General features: G+C 50.8%; 2 protein-coding genes across 2 annotated transcripts; both read right to left on the bottom strand.

Moving 5' to 3' along the window:
• Nucleotides 1-608: 608 nt before the first annotated feature.
• LOC147984835 (uncharacterized) lies at nucleotides 609-1,465 on the bottom strand. Its single transcript, XM_087541281.1, has 2 exons — nucleotides 1,091-1,465; nucleotides 609-950 (listed from the first exon to the last, which is right to left on the bottom strand). Exons 1-2 carry the CDS (start codon nucleotides 1,463-1,465, stop codon nucleotides 609-611), a joined length of 717 nt encoding a protein of 238 aa, XP_087397407.1.
• A 2,808-nt stretch (nucleotides 1,466-4,273) lies between these two features.
• On the bottom strand, nucleotides 4,274-4,770 carry LOC147984834 (uncharacterized). Its single transcript, XM_087541280.1, has 2 exons — nucleotides 4,546-4,770; nucleotides 4,274-4,465 (listed from the first exon to the last, which is right to left on the bottom strand). The coding sequence occupies exons 1-2, from the start codon at nucleotides 4,768-4,770 to the stop codon at nucleotides 4,274-4,276; spliced, it is 417 nt and encodes a 138-aa protein (XP_087397406.1).
• Between the last annotated feature and the right edge of the window lie 15,115 nt (nucleotides 4,771-19,885).

Below are 19,885 nucleotides of genomic sequence, written 5' to 3'. Positions count from 1 at the left end.
TTCCCGTAATGCCTACACCAACTAGAGAGGAAGCTAATGATAATGATCATGAAACTTCAGATCAAGTTACTACCGAACCTCGTAGGTTAACCAGAGCATGTTCCGCACTAGTGGTACGGTGATCCTATTCTGGATGTCATGTTACTAGACCATGACGAACCTATGAACTATGAAGAACCTATGATGAGCCCAGATTCCGATAAATGGCTTGAGGCCGTGAAATCTGAGATAGGATCCATATATAAGAACAAAGTGTCGACTTTGGTGGAATTGCCTGATGACTAGCAAGCCATTGAGAATAAATGTATCTTCAAGAGGAAGACGGACGCTGGTAGGAGCTAGGACCCTACCTGGTCTAGGGCATAGGTTGTACGGGAAGGAGGAGGGTTGACGGGAACTTGAGCATGGTTGCCGGCGGCGGGGCGCCATGGCGCGATGAAGAAGAGGCGGCGGCAGCGCAAGGCGTGGCTAGGGTCTAGGGTCCGGCTCCTCTGGGAGCCGGGCAATATGATTTGTGTTATTGCTTAATTCTTAAAAGAGTCTTACAGCTTGTTATATAACCTCAATGCGAAAATAAAAATAAGGTAACTTGTGGGCCAAGCCCCTAACTAAACCTTCCCGGTGGGCCTCCTACAGCCATAAGTTTGCCTGGTCATAACATCTTTCCCCGCCTGCGCAAACAACTCGTCCTCGAGTTGGAAGTCTGGGTAGTGTTGGCAGAACTCGTCGCACTGCTCCCAAGTAGCTTCCTCCTCCGGAAGTCCAGCCCACTGAATCAACACGTACCACACCCCGCGATATAGCTGGGCCTGCAACACCTTCTCCGGTCCCGGAAGAAGATGCCCGTCGGAGGTCGGAGGAAGCGCGGGAGGGACCGCAGGTGGCTCCCCATGGAAAGGCTTGAGCAGCCCCACATGGAAGACGTCGTGGATGCGAGCACCGGCTGAAAGCTGAAAGCGGGAATCCACCTTCCCATGCGCTCCAAGACAACAAAGAGCCCGACATAACGAGGGCCCAGCTTGCGCTTCACGCGGGGGTCTAGTGATTGCGTAGATCGGTGAAGGAGACGCAGCTACACCCAATCCCCCACTGTGTACTCTGCCTCGCGATGGTGGTCATCATAGTAGTGCTTGGCCTGAATGAGGCGTTGCCGGACCTCTGCTAGCATCTCGTCCCGGCGCCGTGAAATATCACCGGCCGCCTCCATCCGAGCCATCGCCAGATCAACCAGCAGCATGGGTGGGGGCGGTCTACCATAGACCACCTCAAATGGCGTGGCACGCAGGGCAGAGTGATAGGAGGTGTTGTAGCAGTACTCCGCCCATGAGAGACAATCCACCCAAGTGCGAGGACGATCACCTGTGACACAATGCAAATACATGGAAATCACCTTGTTGACGACCTCCGATTGGCCGTCCATCTGAGGATGGAAGGCCATGCCCAGGCGAAGCTTCACGCCCGCCATCCGGAAGAGATCGCGCCAGACATGCCCCGTGAACACGGGGTCCCGATCACTGACGATCGAAGAGGGGAACATGGAGGTAGATGATACCATCGAAGAAGGCACGGGCCACGGACGCAGCAGTGTAGGGATGGCCAAGCACGATGAAGTGAGCATACTTGGAGAAGTGGTCGACCACCATGAGAATGACCGATTTGCCGCCCACCTTGGGGAGGCCATCAATGAAGTCCATGGAAATATCAGCCCAGACCTGAGATGGCACCTCCAAGGGCTGGAGCAGACCAACCGGCCGCAGTGTCTCCGTCTTGTTACACTGGCACGTCACACAAGACGACACCTAGTCGTGGACCAGGGCTCAGTTACCTAGAATGTAGAAGTTGGCGCGGAGACGATGGAGGGTTTTCTGCACACCCTCATGGCCCGCTGAGTGGGCCAACAACAACACCTAGTCACGGAGATCGTCATGCGCCGGCACAAAGACCCGGCGCCCATGCAGGAGTAACCCGTCGGTGAGGTGCCATGGCTCCTCCAGCTCACCCGCAGCTAGCTGCTGCTGAAGGAGGAGCACATTCGACGCAGCCGTGGTCACTCGACGGATGTCGGTGAAGAGGGACCGGAGCGGATGCAGAGCGCCGCCCCCTCGGAGTTGTTGACGGCGGTGTCGTGGTCGGCGTCACGGCGGGACAGGGCGTCAACCTCGGTGTTAAGGTGGCCCGGACAGTACTCGACCGTGAAGTCGAAGCCGAAGAGCTTACTGATCCACTGATGCTGTGGCATGATCGATAGCCTCTGGTCCAATAAGAACTTGAGGCTGTAGTGGTCCGTGCGAATCCAGAAAGACCAACCCCACTGATAGGTCTGCCAATGACGCACCGCCTACACCAAGCCAATGAGCTCCCGCTCATAGGCCGCGAGCTTAAGATGGCGCGCGGCGAAGGGCTTGCTGAAGAAGGCGAGGGGTCCATTGCCCTGATGAAGGACGGCGCCAAACTACGCACCGGAGGCGTCGCAGTCCACAACGAATGGGTGGTCGAAGTCAGGCATCTAAAGGACGGTGCCCGTTGTGAGGGACCCCTTGAGGGCCTTGAATGCCGAGGTCGCCTCCTCATCCAAGGCAAAGGCATCGCGGTGTAGCAGGCGCTTGAGTGGTGACTCGATGAGGCCGAACTTTCAGATAAACTTCCGGTAGTATCCCGCGAGGCCCAGAAACCCGCGAAGAGCCCGCGGTGAATGCGGGATCAGCCAGACGGCGACTGCCGCCACCTTGTCGGTGTCCATGGCCACCCCGTCGGCCGAGATGACGTGACCAAGGTAGGCGACTGAAGGCATCCCGAACGAGCACTTTGAGCACTTAAGATGAAGAGGGTGTGCTCGAAGCTCGTTGAAGACGATGGCGACGTGCTGAAGGTGCTCCACCCATGAGGCGCTATAGATAAGAATATCATCAAAGAAAACAAGCACAAACCGACGCAAGTAGGGCCGGAGGACGTCGTTCATCAGAGCCTGAAAAGTTGTTGGCACGTTGGAGAGGCCAAACGACATGACCAAGAACTCGAAGTGGTTGTGGTGAGTTCAAAACGCCGTCTTGGCAATATCATCCGGGTGCATGCGCACCTGGTGGTTGCCTGACCGGAGATCAAGCTTGGTGAAGAAGCGTGCCCCATGTAGCTCGTCTAGGAGCTCATCGACCATCGGGATAGGAAACTTGTACTTAAGAGTCAGGGCATTAAGGGCGCGGTAGTCGATGCAGAAACGTCATATGTCGTCTGACTTGCGGACGAGGAGGAACGACGCGGAGAACGGTGATGTGGAGATCCGGATGATGCCCAAGGCGAGCATGAGCGCGCACTGCCGCTCCAGCTCGTCCTTCTGCAGCTGAGGATATCGGTAGGGCCGTACTACAATCGGTGCCGAGCCCGGCAGGAGATGAATACAGTGATCATACACCCGGATTGGCGGAAGGCCCTGCGGCTGATTGAAGAGGTCGCCGTGCTGCTGCAGGAGGTGATCCAACAGTGGATGCTTGGCCTCGGTGGTGGTCGCCGCCAGCTGGAGCTGTGGTGTCATCGGTGAGGCACCCCCAATGCCCTCCCACCGGACGTGGCGGCGATACGCCAGAAGGTCATCGTTAGGGTGTCGATGCCCTAGAGGATGGGATCGAGGGTCCGCAAGAAGTCGACGCCGAGGATGAAGTTGAAGCAGCCCAAGTCGATGCCTGTGCACGTGATGGTGAAGTGCCCGTCGCCGATAGAGATGGGCACGTTCTGCGCGAGCCCATGACACCGTAGACGGTCGCCGTTGGCCACCGTGACCCGAAGTTGCTCCGCACCCATCGGCTGAAGCGCTAAACGGTGCATGGTAGCCTCGGGTAGGAGCATGTCTAGAGCCCGTATCCAAGAGGGCCATAAGGCGCTCGCCGTGTATCATCACTGGCAATAGCATGGTCCACTCATCGCGGATGCCGGCAAGCGCATGGAGCGAGACCACGAGCGCCATCGTTGGGGAGGCCGCGGGTGAGGCCTCGGCAGCAACTGGGGGCGGCACTTTGCCGAGCCCGTTGGTGGGTGTGTCCTCCTCGATGTAGTCGGCCATCTCCAAGTAGAAGAGGCGCGGCCAGACATGACACGGCGCGTAGGGCTCATTGCAGTTATATCAAAGCCTCTGGCGCCGACGCTCCAGCTGCTCAGCCTGAGAGAGACGATGGAAGGGCCGCGTTGTAGCCGGGATTGTAGTCGCCGGAGCAACCGGAGGTGGCTGGCCAGGTGCAGGGGGCTGCCTGGCGGTATGTTGGCCTCCACGAGCCAGGGCCGCCTACTGCATGGCCTGCACGCGACACTCGAAGGCGCATGCATAGTACATGGCCGTCTGGAGGTCCTGGGGGCCCCGAAGCTCCACGTTAACGCAGATGTGATCTGTGAGTCCACCAACGAATAGCTCGGCCCGCTGCTGCGCCATCATGCCCGACGCATGGCATGCCAGGGCCTGAAACCGGTAGGCGTAGTCCTGCAGTGTGGAGGTGAAGGGAAGGCGGCCCAGCTCTGCTAGGCGGCTCCCGTGGATCGGTGGCCCAAAATGAAGCAGACAGAGCTCGTGAAAGCGCTCCCTAGGGGCATGTCGCCCTTGTCCCGCTCGAGGGCATAGTACCATGTCTGTGCCATGCCGCGGAGGTGGTAGGATGTGAGCCAGGTGCGCTCCGATGCTAGGGTGTGCTGCCCGCGAAAGAACTGCTCGCACTGGTTGAGCCAGTTGAGGGGATCCTTCGTGCTGTCATAAGTGGCGAAGTCAATTTTGGTGAACCGTGGCGGCATCTAGGTAGGAGCACCGTGACTGACTGGCTTGGAGGTACGGAGCAGCAAGGATGGGGGCGCCTGATCGGTGTTGACACGACCCGCATAGTGACCCGCGGGGCCGGATGGGTCACCGTACTGCAGAGTGGGTGTCGGCGGGTTCCTTGCCGAAGTGTAGACGGGCGGCGGTGATGATTCGATCAGCTAGGCCGGAATCAGGGACGGCGCCACCGGGAAGCAGACGTGCTGGATCGGCATGCCTCCCTGCATGGTTGGCTCAGGCCCAGTGTTGGGTGGCGGCGGGGCCGACAACGGCGATTGCGGCGGGAAGGGCCCTGGCGGCACGGGTGCGCGGCGAGTGTTGGTGTCAAAACCGGCAGATCTCGGGTAGGGGGTCCCAAACTATGCGTCTAAGGATCAAAGGTAAAAGGAGGCAGGGGACACGATGTTTACCCAGGTTCTGGCCCTCTTGATGGAGGTAAAACCCTATGTCCTGCTTGACTGAATTGATGAGTATATGGGCTACAAGAGTTGATCTACCACGAGATCGTAATGGCTAAACCCTAGATGTCTAGCCTGTATGATTATGACTGCCTCTATGGACTAAACCCTCCGGTTTATATAGATACCAGATGGGACTAGGGTTTGTAAAAAGTCGGTTTACAGAGAAAGGAATCTTCATATCCGAACGCCAAGCTTGCCTTCCACGCCAAGGATAGTCCCATCCGGACACGGGGGAAGCCTTCTATCTTGTATCTTCACGGCCCACCAGTCCGGCCCACGTCACATAGCCCAGACGCCCGGGGACCCCCTAATCCAGGACTCCCTCAGTAGCCCCTGAACTAGGCTTCAATGACGATGTGTCCGGCGCGCAGATTGTCTTCGGCATTGCAAGGCGGGTTCCTCCTCCGAATACTCCAAAGTAGTTGATCAAAAGAACTATATCCAGCTCTGTGCAATAGTTACAACCCTGGACCACAAAGGCAAAATACTTTAAACAAAAATAGGTTATGTCCTCAGACACCTTTTTCAGCGAGGCATTGAATCCTGGCCTTATTATTATTTTGAACCATTTTTTCAGCCTCCTGTTTCACGTTTCGAGACGCAACTCCCAGCGACACGTCTTGTCAAAGCAAAGACCGCGTCCCCTTATTGCGGGGTTTTCATCAATGAGGGTTTGGGTAATCCAACCATGCCATCCGCTCGACCCCTTGGGAATAGGCAAATTTTAAGGCTTGTGTGGGGTCGCTTGACATTCGTTGCCTTTATAAAGGGATAAGGACCCATCTTTTACCCCACACCTTCTCCTTCCTCAGCCTTCCCATCTGTGAGCTCCAGCGCCCAAGTCTCAATCCTTCTCAATTGCCACCACGCTCTCCGACCATGTCCGGATCTGGTTCGCAAGGCAAGTGGGTGGCCTCTTCCGTGACGAAGCATATCCATGGACTCCGGGAGGCGAGGTGCTTAACCATGGAAATCACACATAGACTTTCAATGAAGGGGAAGTCATCCCTACCCCAGAGCCTGGCGAAAGGGTCATGTTCATCCCCCACTTCCTCCGCGGGTTAGGGTTTCCCCTCACCCCTTTGTTTGCGGCCTCATGTTCTACTACAGGCTAGATTTTAACGATCTAGCACCAAACTCCTGCCTCCATATCTCGGCGTTCATCGTCATGTGTGCGGAGTTTCTCCGCATCCCCCACACTTTGTCCTGTGGCTCAAGACCTTCAACGTGAACCTGAAGGTGGTCGACGGGGAGCATGCGGATTGCGGCGGAGACATGGTGAGCAAGCTTCCTCACGCTATATGGACTAAAGGGGCCTTTGTGGATACTGTCAAGACATGGCAGCAGGAGTGGTTCTATATCACCGAGCCCCGTTGCACCAAGTGGGCAGCCACTCCTGCATTCAGATCTGTACCCCCTCTACGAATCGCTTCATGGACCAACAAGGGTCCAGACTGGGGATCGACCGATGTGGTGTTGATGCTGCAAAACCGCATCAAAAGTACCATAGAGAAGAACACCCGCCTCACTGACGTGATTCAGGTGATGCTCATCCGTCGAACCCTTCCCTGCCAGCGACGACCTCTCTGTTTATTGGAGTTTAATCTGGAAGGGACGCGACCTCTATGACAATTCTTCGGCACGACGCACAAAGCCATCTGGAAATTGCTCTTTAAATCTCAAAAGTCATCGCCGGAGATGTCCGAAGGCGTTGGTCTAGACTGCAACCATCCGTCCCCTGGTAAGGGCTAAGCTTCCGCCTATAGCTTGGTTTGTTAATCCAGGGGATACACTAACAATTCCATCCTTTAAACAGGTCTGGACAAAGAAGGTGGGGCAGATCAGGTGTCCGGACCCTCTTCCCGAAGGCTTAGCCGATTCCCTCCTAATGAGGATGCTGGTCCCGACGCCATACCAGGTGCCAGTAAAGAAGGACAAGAAGAAGAAGAACAAGGAGGCCGAAAATGGCCTCCACCATGAAGGTACCTCAGACGCTATGTCTGGAGGGAAGGAGGCTCCCTCCTCTCACGAGGGAGACAAAAAGAGGACGAAGAAGAAGAAGATAACCCTCCTCTCAAAGGGATAAAGAGGGTGGCCTCGGCATACCTGGAGGCGAGAGTGTCTAAGAGGGGAAAGTTATCTCTTTCAGATGACTCGGATTCAGACACTGAGGATATCCCTAAGCCCCGCCCCTGGACCAAGCCCCTTGCCGAATCGTAAGTACCGGAGGACGCTTTACATACATCCGCTCCTTTATGAATTGTGAGAATAATATTAACTCATGTGTTTCAGTCCGGCCCGTGATCTCCCTTAACAGTCCACCTCGTCAGGGGATTTTCCGCCGGAGATGATGGAGTGCGAGATGCCTCCGCAAGTTTCGTCGCCCCTAGGGCAGGTGACATCGAGGTGTCATCGCAGAGGATTTCTCCGGATCGCCGAGAGGTGCAGGGGACCATCAATATGAAGGAAATATGCCCTAGAGGCAATAATAAAGTTGTTATTTATATTTCCTTATATCATGATAAATGTTTATTATTCATGCTAGAATTGTATTAACCAAAAACTTAGTACATGTGTGAATACATAGACAAACAGAGTGTCAATAGTATGCCTCTACTTGACTAGCTCGTTAATCATAGATGGTTAAGTTTCCTAGCCATGGACAAAGAGTTGTCATTTGATGAATGGGATCACATCATTAGAGAATGATGTGATTGACTTGACCCATCCGTTAGCTTAGCACGATGATCATTTAGTTTACTGCTATTGCTTTCTCCATAACTTATACATGTTCCTATGACTACGAGATTATGCAACTCCCGAATACCGGAGGAACACTTAGTGTGCTATCAAACGTCACAACATAACTGGGTGACTATAAAGATGCTCTATAGGTGTCTCCGATGGTGTTTGTTGAGTTGGCATAGATCGAGATTAGGATTTGTCACTCCATGTATCGAAGAGTTATCTTTGGGCCCTCTCGGTAATGCAAATCACTATAAGCCTTGCAAGAAATGTGACTAATGAGTTAGTTACGGGATGTTGCATTACGGAACGAGTAAAGAGCTTACTAGTAACGAGATTTAACTAGGTATTGAGATACCGACGGTCGAATCTCGGGCAAGTAACATACCAATGACAAAGGGAACAACGTATGTTGTTATGCGGTTTGACCGATAAAGATCTTCATACAATATGTAGGAACCAATATGAGCATCCAGGTTCTGCTATTGGTTATTGACCGGAGGTGAGTCTCGGTCATGTCTACATAGTTCTCGAATCCGTAGGGTCCGCACGCTTAACATTTGGTGACGATCAGTATTATGAGTTTATGTGTTTTGATGTACCGAAGGTTGTTCGGAGTCCCGGATGTGATCACGGGAATGACAAGGAATCCCGAAATGGTCGAGACATATAGATTGATATATTGGAAGCCTATGTTTGGACATCGGAATGGTTCCGGGTGAGTTCGGGCATTTATCGGAGTTCCCCCGAGGGGGGGGGGAGTTACCGGAACACCCCGGGGAGTATATGGGCCTTATTCGGCCTTAGTGGAAAGAGAGAGGGGAAGCCAGGGCAGGCTGCGCCCTTATTGGGCCTTCTCCCTCTTTCCTCCTTCCTTCCTCTCCTACTCCAACTAGGGAAAGGGGGGAATCCTACTCCCGGTGGGAGTAGGACTCCCCCTAGTGCGTGCCATAGTGAGGGCCGGCCCTCCCCTCCTCCACTCCTTTATATACGTGGGAAGGGGGCACCCCATAGACACACAAGTTGATCTCTTAGCCGTGTGCGCACACCCCCCTCCACAGCTTTCCACCTTGGTCATATCGTTGTAGTGCTTAGGCAATGCCCTGCGTCGGTAACTTCATCATCATGCCGTCATGCTGACGAAGCTCTCCCCCGACACTCTGCTGGATCTAGAGTTCGTGGGACGTCACCGAGCTGAACGTGTGCAGATTGCGGAGGTGTCGTACCTTCGATGCTAGGATCAGTCGGATCGTGAAGACGTACGACTACATCAACCGCGTTGTCATAACGCTTCCGCTTAAGGTCTATGAGGGTATGTGGACAAAAATCTCCCCTCTTGTTGCTATGCATCACCTAGATGGATCTTGCGTGTGCGTAGGATTTTTTTTGAAATTGCTGCGTTCCCCAACAGTGGCATCCGAGCCAGGTCTATGCGTAGATGTTATATGCACGAGTAGAACACAAAGGAGTTGTGGGCGTGGGTATATACATATTGCTTGCCGTCACTAGTTGATTCTTGATTCAGCGGTGTTGTTGGATGAAGCGGCTTAGACCGACATTATGCGTATGTTTACGGGAGACTGGTTCTACCGACGTGCTTCGCACACATGTGGCTAGTGGGTGTCAGTTTCTCCAACTTTAATTGAATCAGATTCAATGAACATGGTTCTTTCTGAAGATCAAAAAGCAATCACTATACCGCGTTGTGGTTTTGATGCGTACGTAAGAACGGTTCTTGCTCAGCCCGTAGCAGCCACACAAAACTTGCAACAACAAAGTAGAGGACGTCTAACTTGTTTTTGCAGGGCATGTTGTGATGTGATATGGTCAAGACATGATGCTATATTTATTGTATCAGATGATCATGTTTTGTAATGGAGTTATCAGCAACTGGCAGGAGCCATATGGTTGTCGCTTTATTGTATGAAATGCAATCACCATGTAATTGCTTTACTTTATCTCTAAGCGGTACGATAGTCGTAGAAGAAATAGTTGGCGAGACGACAACGATGCTTTGATGGAGATCAAGGTGTCAACCCGGTGACGATGGTGATGATGACGGTGCTTTGGAGATGGAGATCAAAGGCACAAGATGATGATGGCCATATCATATCACTTATATTGATTGTATGTGATGTTTATCGTTTATGCATCTTATTTTGCTTAGTTCGGCTGTAGCATTATAAGATGATCGGGTGTGATAAGCTCTACATTCACATACAACGGGTGCAAGCCAGTTTTGCACACGCGGAATACTCGGGTTAAACTTGACGAGCCTAGCATATGCAGATATGGCCTCGGAACACTAAGACCGAAAGGTCGAGCGTTAATCATATAGTAGATATGATCAACATAGTCATGTTCACCATTGAAAACTACTCCATCTCACGTGATGATCGGACATGGTTTAGTTGATATGGATCACGTGATCACTTAGATGATTAGAGGGATGTCTATCTAAGTGGGAGTTCTTAAGTAATATGATTAATTGAACTTTAATTTATCATGAACTTAGTACCTTATAGTATTTTGCATGTCTATGTTGTTGTAGATAGATGGCCGTGCTATTGTTCCATTGAATTTTAATGCGTTCCTAGAGAAAGCTAAGTTGAAAGATGATGGTAGCAATTACACTGTCTGGGTCCGTAACTTGAGGATTATCCTCATTGCTGCATAGAGGAATTACGTCCTGGAAGCACCGGTAGGTGACAAACATGCTGCAGGAGCAACACCAGGTGTTATGAACGTCTGGCAGAGCAAAGTTGATGACTAGTCGATAGTTCAGTGTGCCATGCTTTATGGCTTAGAACCAGAACTTCAACGATGTTTAGAATGTCATGGAGCATATGAGATGTTCCAGGAGATGAAGTTAATATTTCAAGAAAATGCCCGGATTGAGAGATATGAAGTCTCCAATAAGTTCTACAGCTGCAAAATGGAGGAGAATAGTTCTGTCAGTGAACATATACTCAGAATGTCTGGGTACCAGAACCACTTGACTCAGCTGGGAGTTAATCTTCCTGATGATAGTGTCATTAACAGAGTTGTTCAATCACTACCACCAAGATACAAGAGCTTCATGTTGAACTATAATATGCAAGGGATGGATAAGACAATTCCCGAGGTCTTCGCAATGCCAAAGGCTGCAGAGGTAGAAATCAAGAAGGAGCGTCAAGTGTTGATGGTCAACAAGACCAACAGTTTCAAGAAAAAGGGTGAAGGGAAGAAGGGGAACTTCAAGAAGAATGACAAGCAAGTTGCTGCTCAAGTAAAGAAGCCCAAGTCTGGAACTAGGCCTGAGACTGAGTGCTTCTACTACAAGGGACTGGTCACTGGAAGGGGAACTGCCCCAAGTATTTGGCGGAGAAGAAGGATGGCAAAATGAAAGCTATATTTGATATACATGTTACTGATGTGTACCTTAGTAATGCTCGCAGTAGCGCTTGGGTATTTGATACTGGTTTTGTTGCTAATATTAGCAACTCAAAACAGGGGCTACGGATTAAGCGAAGATTAAGGACGAGGTGACGATGCGTGTGGGAAATGGTTCCAAAGTCCATGTGATCAACATAGGCACGCTACCTCTACATCTACCTTCGGGATTAGTTGTAGACCTAAATAATTGTTATTTGGTGCCAGAGTTGAGCATGAACATTATATCTGGATCTTGTTTAATGCGAGACGGTTATTCATTTAAATCAGAGAATAATGGTTATTCTATTTATATGAGTAATATCTTTTATGGTCATGCACCCTTGATGAGTGGTCTGTTTTTACTAAATCTTGAAAGTAGTGATACACATGCTCATAGTATTGAAGCCAAAAGATATATGTTTAATAATGATAGTGCAACTTATTTGTGGTACTGCCATTTAGGTCATATTGGTGTAAAGTGCATGAAGAAACTCCATGCTGATGGGCTTTTGGAATCGCTTGATGCTTGCGAACCATGCCTCATGGGCAAGATGACTAAGACTCCGTTGTCCGGAACGATGGAGCAAGAAACATACTTGTTGGAAATAATACATACTGATGTATGCGGTTCGATGAGTGTTGATGCTCGTGGCAGGTATCGTTATTTTCTTACCTTCACAGATGATTTGAGCAGATATGGGTATATCTACTTGATGAAACATAAGTCTGAAACATTTGAAAAGTTCATAGAATTTCAGAGTGAAGTGGAAAATCATCGTAGGAAGAAAATAAAGTTTCTACGATCTGATCGTGGAGGAGAATATTTGAGTTACGAGTTTGGTCTTCATTTGGAACAATGCGGAATAGTTTCGCAACTCATCCACCTTGAACACCACAGCGTAATTGTCGTGGTTTTGTCATGGCAGATGTCCTAGTGAAAGGACTTAATCGTGGAGCTATCGCGACGGGTTAGCTTAAAGGGGTTAAACCGGACAAGGGATGCAAGGAATTATACTGGTTCGGCCCCTTACGATGAAGGTAAAAGCCTACTCCAGTCGTGATGGAATTGCTAGAGTTTCGATGACCAGGGAGTGAATCCGCTTTGCCTGGCTCTCGAGTTGTTGTCCGTTCTCCCCTAAACCCACTGTCGGTGTCAAAACCGGCGGATCTCGGGTAGGGGGTCCCGAATTGTGCATCTAAGGCGGATGGTAACAGGAGGCAGGGGACATGATGTTTACCCAGGTTCGGGCCCTCTTGATGGAGGTAATACCCTACGTCCTGCTTGATTGTTCTTGATAATATGAGTAGTACAAGAGTTGATCTACCACGAGATCGAAGAGGCTAAACCCTAGAAGCTAGCCTATGGTCTGATTGTTGTTGTCCTACGGACTAAAACCCTCCAGTTTATATAGACACTGGAGGGGGCTAGGGTTACACAAGGTCAGTTACAAAGGAGGAGATATACATATCCGTATTGCCTAGCTTGCCTTCTACGCCAAGTAAAGTCCCATCCGGACACGAGACAAAATCTTCAATCTTGTATCTTCATAGTCCAAAAGTCCGGCCAAAGGATATAGTCCGGCTGTCCGCAGACCCCCTAATCCGGGACTCCCTCAGTAGCCCCCGAACCAGGCTTCAATGATGTCAAGTCCGACACGCAGTATTGTCTTCGGCATTGCAAGGCGGTTTCTTCTCCAAATTTTGAATGTTTGTTAAGTAGTGTCCGGCCCCATAAATGTTGGACCTCTTGGCTTCCGCGCCCAATAAGGGCTATCTTCCACGCGTTGAATGAATACGAGGAGCCAGGGAATTTTTACATTCGCCCCCCTAGTCAGATAAATAAAATGTCTATTAAAGGGATGAGGATTCTTAGATCCAATCCATACCATCCTCCCACATCGAGAATCCATCAAAGCACGCTTCGGAAAAATCCACTCCAACATGGCCGACCACCACAGCTCCTCCTCTCGCCCCCGTAGCCCTAAGCCCGGTGATTGGGAGAGGTGTTCTGTCTCACACAGTCGATTAGTCGAACTGCAAACTCAGGGATTTCTCCCTCCAGCGTATATGGTTCCCGTCCGAGCCGGGCTCGCCACCAACAATGGCGGGGAGCAAGCGAAGAGCTTCCCCAGCCCCTCTATGGGGGAGCGGGTATGCCTTGTTCCTTACTTATTAAGGGGACTCGGATTTCCAATTCATCCATTCCTCCGCAGGCTCCTAGAGTTTTACGGCCTCCAACTGCATAATTTCACCCCTGCTTCCATATTACACATCGCCGGCTATGTTGCCCTCTGCGAGTTATTCCTGGGACACGAGGCTCATTTCAAGCTGTGGAAAAGGTTATTTTGCCTCGTCCCCCGCACACAGAAGGGGTCACTTTATTATATGGAGGATGTCCCCCTTCCGGACCCTGTTCGGCGGGGTCTTCCTGAGTTCAACAATGCTGCTATGAAGAAACGACGAAGCTGGCGCCCACGGAGCCCCCAAGAGGAAGACAGCGGAGAAGTCCTTTACCCGATGAACCGGATTAAAGCGCTGGCTCAATCAGGATTGACAGTAATAGAGGTTATGTCAATATGCATAATGCGGGCAGTGCAGCCACATCAATATTGAGGACACCCCCTGTGGTGTTCTAATGGGGAAGATGATGCCACCCGTTGTGGGCGTAAGGGACCGGACACCGCTGCTACTTTAGCAAAAATTATGTGCAAGTTGTTCAAGGGAGAGGAAGAGGATTTCATCCGCATCAAGCCACGGGATGGATTCTCCATGTACAACCCTCCAAGCTGGGTGAGTTATATCTCCTTACTCCTATTCTTCCCGCATTCTTTGTCGTAGGTACTCACCTTGCCATTTTACGACAGGAACTGCGAAAATCCGTAAGGGAGGTCAACAGCCCATCTCCACAACCAGAGGACCCTGACCGGGCCCTTGGTCCCGGACTCGAAGATCCGGACATATTCGTGGAGCTGATAGACAGGCAGTTCTATCAATTGAGTTGTGATGATGTCGTGGTGGCTATTACGGCCGACTATCCGGACTGCTCCCTGCGTCGCACGTAAGAAAAACCAAAATCCCAACTCCAAAATCTAGGATCCCCTTTTAGACACTTCACCTACCATATACATATGGTGTTTTACAGGGAAGGCATTCGGGACGCCATGCCGAACCCGCAGCAACTCGCCAACAAGAGGCACCGAGGCCGGGTAGGCCAAAAAGGAAGGCGGTCAGGACGAAGACGCCGGCGCCGAGGTATGACAAAAACCCCGCTCCGTGGTTGTCGTCTTTCTCAAAATGTAATGACGTCCATGTTTCTTTAATAGAAAAAACGCTCGCCGGAATATGTCTGGAGAGGCTGCCGACCATGCTTCCACCAGTCGGGCTCCAGGGCCGGACATAGAGGCGGAAGACGACATGGGGCGGACGCCGGATACTCCTCCTACAGAGGATGCGGATAGACTGTCCGCTACAAATTCAGAAGTGGAGAGCGCCATGAATCATAGGCGTCGCCGGGCCGTACTCCGTCACGCTTGCTTCTCACCAGAGGCATTTGATGCCTTCAATTCTGGAGACGCGTACCTCCGTGCTGCTCAAAATGGTCTAGCCAGAGCCACGGACGAGTATGTAAGGGATGTACGGGTAAGAAAATCTGACGATTATATGTATCAGTAGCCCCTGAGACTTGAAACAGTTGGCACAACTGATTTAAGGATCATTTATTGTGCAGGTTCTTACAGAGAAGAATACTCGACTTTCACAGGAGCTAGAGGAATGCAAGACCCAACTTCGGGCCGCTATTGCTGCATTGAAGGAACCTGAAAAGTCCCCAGCTGGTAACATTTGTTTCAAAGAATGATAGGTACCATATAGTGTGCGGCATGGCTGCAGATCTAACAGTAGATATTGTAGATGACTCCGAAGAGAATTTGGAGGACCAGCATGTCGTACGACAGCTAAAGGCTGGCGAACGCGTGCTGACTAAGGTCAGGCAGGAGAAAAACAATCTCCAAGATGCCAATACCAAGCTGAGCGTGGAACTGAAAGATGTTCCAGCTCAGCTTGCGGACTCCGAGAAGGAGAATAAGCGGCTTCGACGTGGCATTTTCAGTAAGTGCTTGAACGAACACTTAAAAGGGTGCGGCGGAGAAGCCGGCTAACAGAGTTATGTCTGCAGGTATGCTGACGGGTCGTCCCGTGGAGGAGATGCCCGGGTCTGCAGGTGATCTTCTACCCGAGCTCTCACAACTGCACGAACAAGTTTGGCAGGTGATGCAAGGTATTTCCCATGCCTTGTGGCCATTCGTCTCCCTGCCAGAAGGCATTGGAGAGCTTGCGGAGAAGCTCAAGGGAGCACGACAATGCTTCCGATTATGGAAGATATCGGCCTGCCATCAAGCTGCCAGGGAAGCCTGGGCCATGGTGAAGACGCGGTATACCAAGGCTGACCCAAACCACATGGCCGAGGTCGGACCTGTGGGGCCCGATGGGAAAGAGATCCCCGTTAGCTTAGTGTATGGGAAAGTAGAATTAGCCACAAAGTATTCCCAATAGGATTGTAGGCTAGACAGTCTGTTGGATGGTATAGAAGAGGAATTTAGTCAGGCTACATGACTATGCAATTAAAGTGACATGTATAATGCCTTCTAGCCGGATTGTAAATCATTTGTCATGGCAGACCTTTTTGCTTCAACCTCGGGACCCAATAGTCCAGAGTGTATCTGAATACCCGTTCAGTTATATAAGAATCGGGGTATGCGTGGAAACCAGGCGTAGGGGTCATTAGTGCTTGAACAGACACGTATCCAACTAGTTATGTTATATTACATGGGTAGTAAGAAACATCTTCCAGGGAGAATAGTTTCGTTAAGGGTTCCTTTCCCTGGGTATGCATGCCCTAAAGTGCATGTCCAGACTGCGAGAGGAGACGCAGGCAAAAACATCTGGGGGCACATTTGGAAAATAAATAAAAATCATCTTTTGTTCACCGACCAAATATTCCCTTAAGAGTGCTAGCTTTCGGCTTCACCCAGTCTGAGGTCCACATCCGGCTAACCCGGCAGTAACAATCACAGAGGTGCTCCCCTTATGCCCTAGCTGAATTAACGGGAATGTAGGGCATAAATACAAGAGCCAGGCAACCCAGCTTGGCCAAAACTTAAGTCATATCGATGCACATAATGGCGAAGAAAAGGTACATGCGGAAGAATAACACATGTGCGGGGCATGAAGCCCAGATGAATAATTAAGCTTCTGTGTAAGAAGCTCCCAGGTATAATGAGCGCGGTTAGCGCGTCAATAGTGTGCAAGCAAGGCACAAGTTGGCCCTTGAAGGCCTTGAGAAAGAATAAAAGAAAGGAAGAGAAAAAAGACAGATAATGTATATGCAAAAAATGGACAGAGGAAGGAGACGCACATAGAGTCCGGCGCTAGGCGTAGAATCTTTGGAGCCTGGCTGCGTTCCATGGGTTCGGCTCAAGTCGATTATTCAATGCATCCCGCAGACATTATGCTCCACCGGTCAGAACTTGGTCAATAATGAAGGGACCTTCCCATTTGGGCTCGAGCTTGGTCTTTTTCTTCTCTGGCAGGCGTAGAACTAGCTCGCCAACGTTATAAGTTTTGGCCCGTACTTCTTTGCTTTGGTGTCTGCGAGCCTGTTGCTGATAGAATGCGGAACGGGCTTTCGCCACGTCGCGCTCCTCCTCCAGGGTGTCCAGACTGTCCTGCCGATCGAGCTCGGCTTCTCTTTCTTCGTACATGCGCACTCAACATGAGTCATGAATTATGTCGCAGGGCAGAACTGCCTCTGCGCCATACACCATAAAGAATGGTGTGTATCCAGTAGTATGATTCGGCGTGGTCCGCAGCCCCCAGAGTATGGACTCGAGCTCCTCTACCCAGTGCGTGTTAGACTCCTTTAAGGGCCACACTAATCTGGGTTTGATGCCGCTCATGATAAGACCATTTGCTCGATCAACTTGGTCGTTAGTTTGTGGGTGATAGACAGAGGCATAATCGAGCTTAATGCCCATGTTGCTGCACCAGAGTTTTACCTCGTCGGCCGTGAAGTTTGTGCCGTTGACAGTGATGATGCTGTGGGGGACGCCAGAATGGTGTACAACCCCGGATATGAAGTCTATAATCAGTCCGGATTCGGCCGCTTTAACAGGTTTGGCTTCTATCCATTTGGTGAATTTATCCACCATGACCAGTAAGTATTTTTTCTTATGGGTTCCCCCTTTAAGGGGTCCAACCATGTCAAGCCCCAAGACCGCGAAGGTCCAGGTAATGGGGATTGTTTGGAGGGCGGTGGGTGGCATGTGGCTTTGGTTTGCAAAAAGATGGCAACCGACACATCGTTGGACCAAGTACTGTGCATCTACCCGGGCCGTTGGCCAATAAAAACCTGTACGGAAGGCCTTGCTTACAAGGGCCCGGGCTGCGGCGTGGTGGCCGCCGAGTCCGGCGTGAATTTCTGCCAAAAGCTTCCGCCCTTCCTCTTCGGAGATGCACCTTTGAAGGACTCCGGTAGTGCTTTTTTTATACATCTCTTCCTCGTGGACCCTGTAGGCTTTAGATCGCCGCACTATGCAGCGTGCCTCATTTTGGTCCTCGGGAAGTTCCTGCCTAGTTAGGTAGGCCAGGAATGGTTCTGACCACGGGGCGATGATGGCCATTATTACGTGGGCTAAAGGTTTTATTTCGGTGGCAGAGCCTCCAATTATGTCAGAGTGTTCAGTATCGGGCATTTTGGCCGGGTCCGGATTGTTGTTACCGGTGTCCCCTTCCCATATCACAGATGGCTTAAACAACCTCTCCAAAAAGATGTTGGGGGGACCGCATCGCATTTTGCGCCGATGCGGGCGAGGATATCCGCTGCCTGATTGTTTGCCCAAGCCACATGGTGAAATTCGAGGCCCTCGAACCGAGCTGACATCTTTAGGACGGCGTTGCGATAGGCCGCCATCTTCGGATCCTTGGCATCGAAGTCTCCATTTATTTGGGATATTGCGAGGTTCGAATCCCCACGCACCTCCAGGCGTTGAATGCCCATGGAGACTGCCATCCGAAGACCATGTAACAAGGCTTCATATTCGGCTGCGTTGTTGGAGTCTGTATACAGTATCTGTAGTACGTAATGAACTGTATCTCCGGTTGGGGACGTCAGGACGATGCCAGCCCCCAGACCAGCCATCATTTTGGAGCCGTCGAAGTGCATGATCCAATTGGAGTATGCGTCGTACTCTTTAGGGAGTTCGGCTTCCGTCCATTCAGCGACAAAGTCGACCAATACTTGCAATTTAATGGCTCACCGAGGTTTGTATGCTATGTCGAACAGGAGGAGCTCAATGGCCCATTTGGCAATCCGGCCCGTGGCATCGCGGTTGTTTATAATATCATTAAGTGGCACTTCCGAGGCTACTGTAATTGAACACTCTTGAATGTAGTCTCGCAGCTTCCGGGATGTCATGAATACCGCATAGGCTATCTTTTGATAATGTGGGTACCGTCATTTGCATGGAGTGAGGATAGTGGATACATAGTATATCGGCTTTTGAAGGGGGAATTTATGTCCGTCCGTTTCTCGTTCGACGACGAGCACTGTGCTTACAACCTGATGAGTTGCCTCAATGTACAACAGCATTGGTTCGCCGATGTTTGGCGCGGCCAGGATCGGGTTGGTTGCCAGTATGGCTTTTATTTCTTCCAATCCGGCTGTGTAAACATTCGTCCACTCAAAGTGTTCGGTGTGCCGAAGGAGGCGATAAAGGGGTAATGCCTTTTCTCCTAAGCGGGAGATAAAGTGGCTTAGAGCCGCCACACGTAAGGTTAATTTCTGGATTTGTTTGAGGTCCGTTGGTATAGCCAACTGTGACAGAGCTCAAATTTTGGCCGGATTTGCTTCAATTCCTCTACTGGAGACAATGAAACCCAGGAGCTTTCCGGCTGGTACACCGAAAACGCATTTTTTCGTATTGAGCTTGATGTCGTATGTTCGGAGGTTGTCGAATGTGAGCCTCAAGTCATCTATTAGAGAGTCGACGTATTTGGTTTTGACGACCACATCATCTACGTATGCCTCTACTATTTTACCGATCTGTTTCTCCAGACATGTCTGAATCATGCGCTGATATGTTGCGCCAGCATATTTGAGCCCAAAAGGCATTGTGTTGAAACAGAAGGGGCCGTATGGTGTGATAAATGCCGTTGTGACTTGGTTGGACTCTTCCATCTTGATTTGGTGGTAGCCGCATCGAGGAAACACAATGAATCATGTCCTGTGGTGGCATCGATAATTTGATCGATGCGGGGGAGGGGGAAGGGATCCTTTGGGCAAGCCTTGTTGAGGTCCTTGAAATCGACAAATAGGCGCTAGGATTTGTCCTTCTTTGGTACCATCACCAGGTTTGCTAGCCAGTCCGGGTGCTTTATTTCTCTAATGAATTCGGCCTCCAATAACTTGGCTAGTTCC

This window comes from Triticum urartu, chromosome 2A (assembly GCF_056163025.1).
Source record: "Triticum urartu cultivar PI428250 chromosome 2A, HENAU_Tu73, whole genome shotgun sequence".
Taxonomy (NCBI): Eukaryota; Viridiplantae; Streptophyta; class Magnoliopsida; order Poales; family Poaceae; genus Triticum; species Triticum urartu.
The sequence above is the reverse complement of the archived record's forward strand: the minus strand, read 5'-3'. Positions and strand labels throughout refer to the sequence as shown.

What these genes read in the sequence shown, in the direction of transcription:
- LOC147984835 (XM_087541281.1), bottom strand. Translation starts at nt 1,465, where the DNA reads ATGGCGGGCGTGAAGCTTCGCCTGGGCATGGCCTTCCATCCTCAGATG. An exon ending in ATCGCGAGGCAGAGTACACA is followed by an intron (nt 951 to 1,090) that starts GTGGGGGATTGG and finishes TCCCGCTTTCAG; the next exon opens with CTTTCAGCCGGTGCTCGCAT.
- LOC147984834 (XM_087541280.1), bottom strand. Translation starts at nt 4,770, where the DNA reads ATGCCGCCACGGTTCACCAAAATTGACTTCGCCACTTATGACAGCACG. An exon ending in GGAGCGCTTTCACGAGCTCT is followed by an intron (nt 4,466 to 4,545) that starts GTCTGCTTCATT and finishes TCCACACTGCAG; the next exon opens with GACTACGCCTACCGGTTTCA.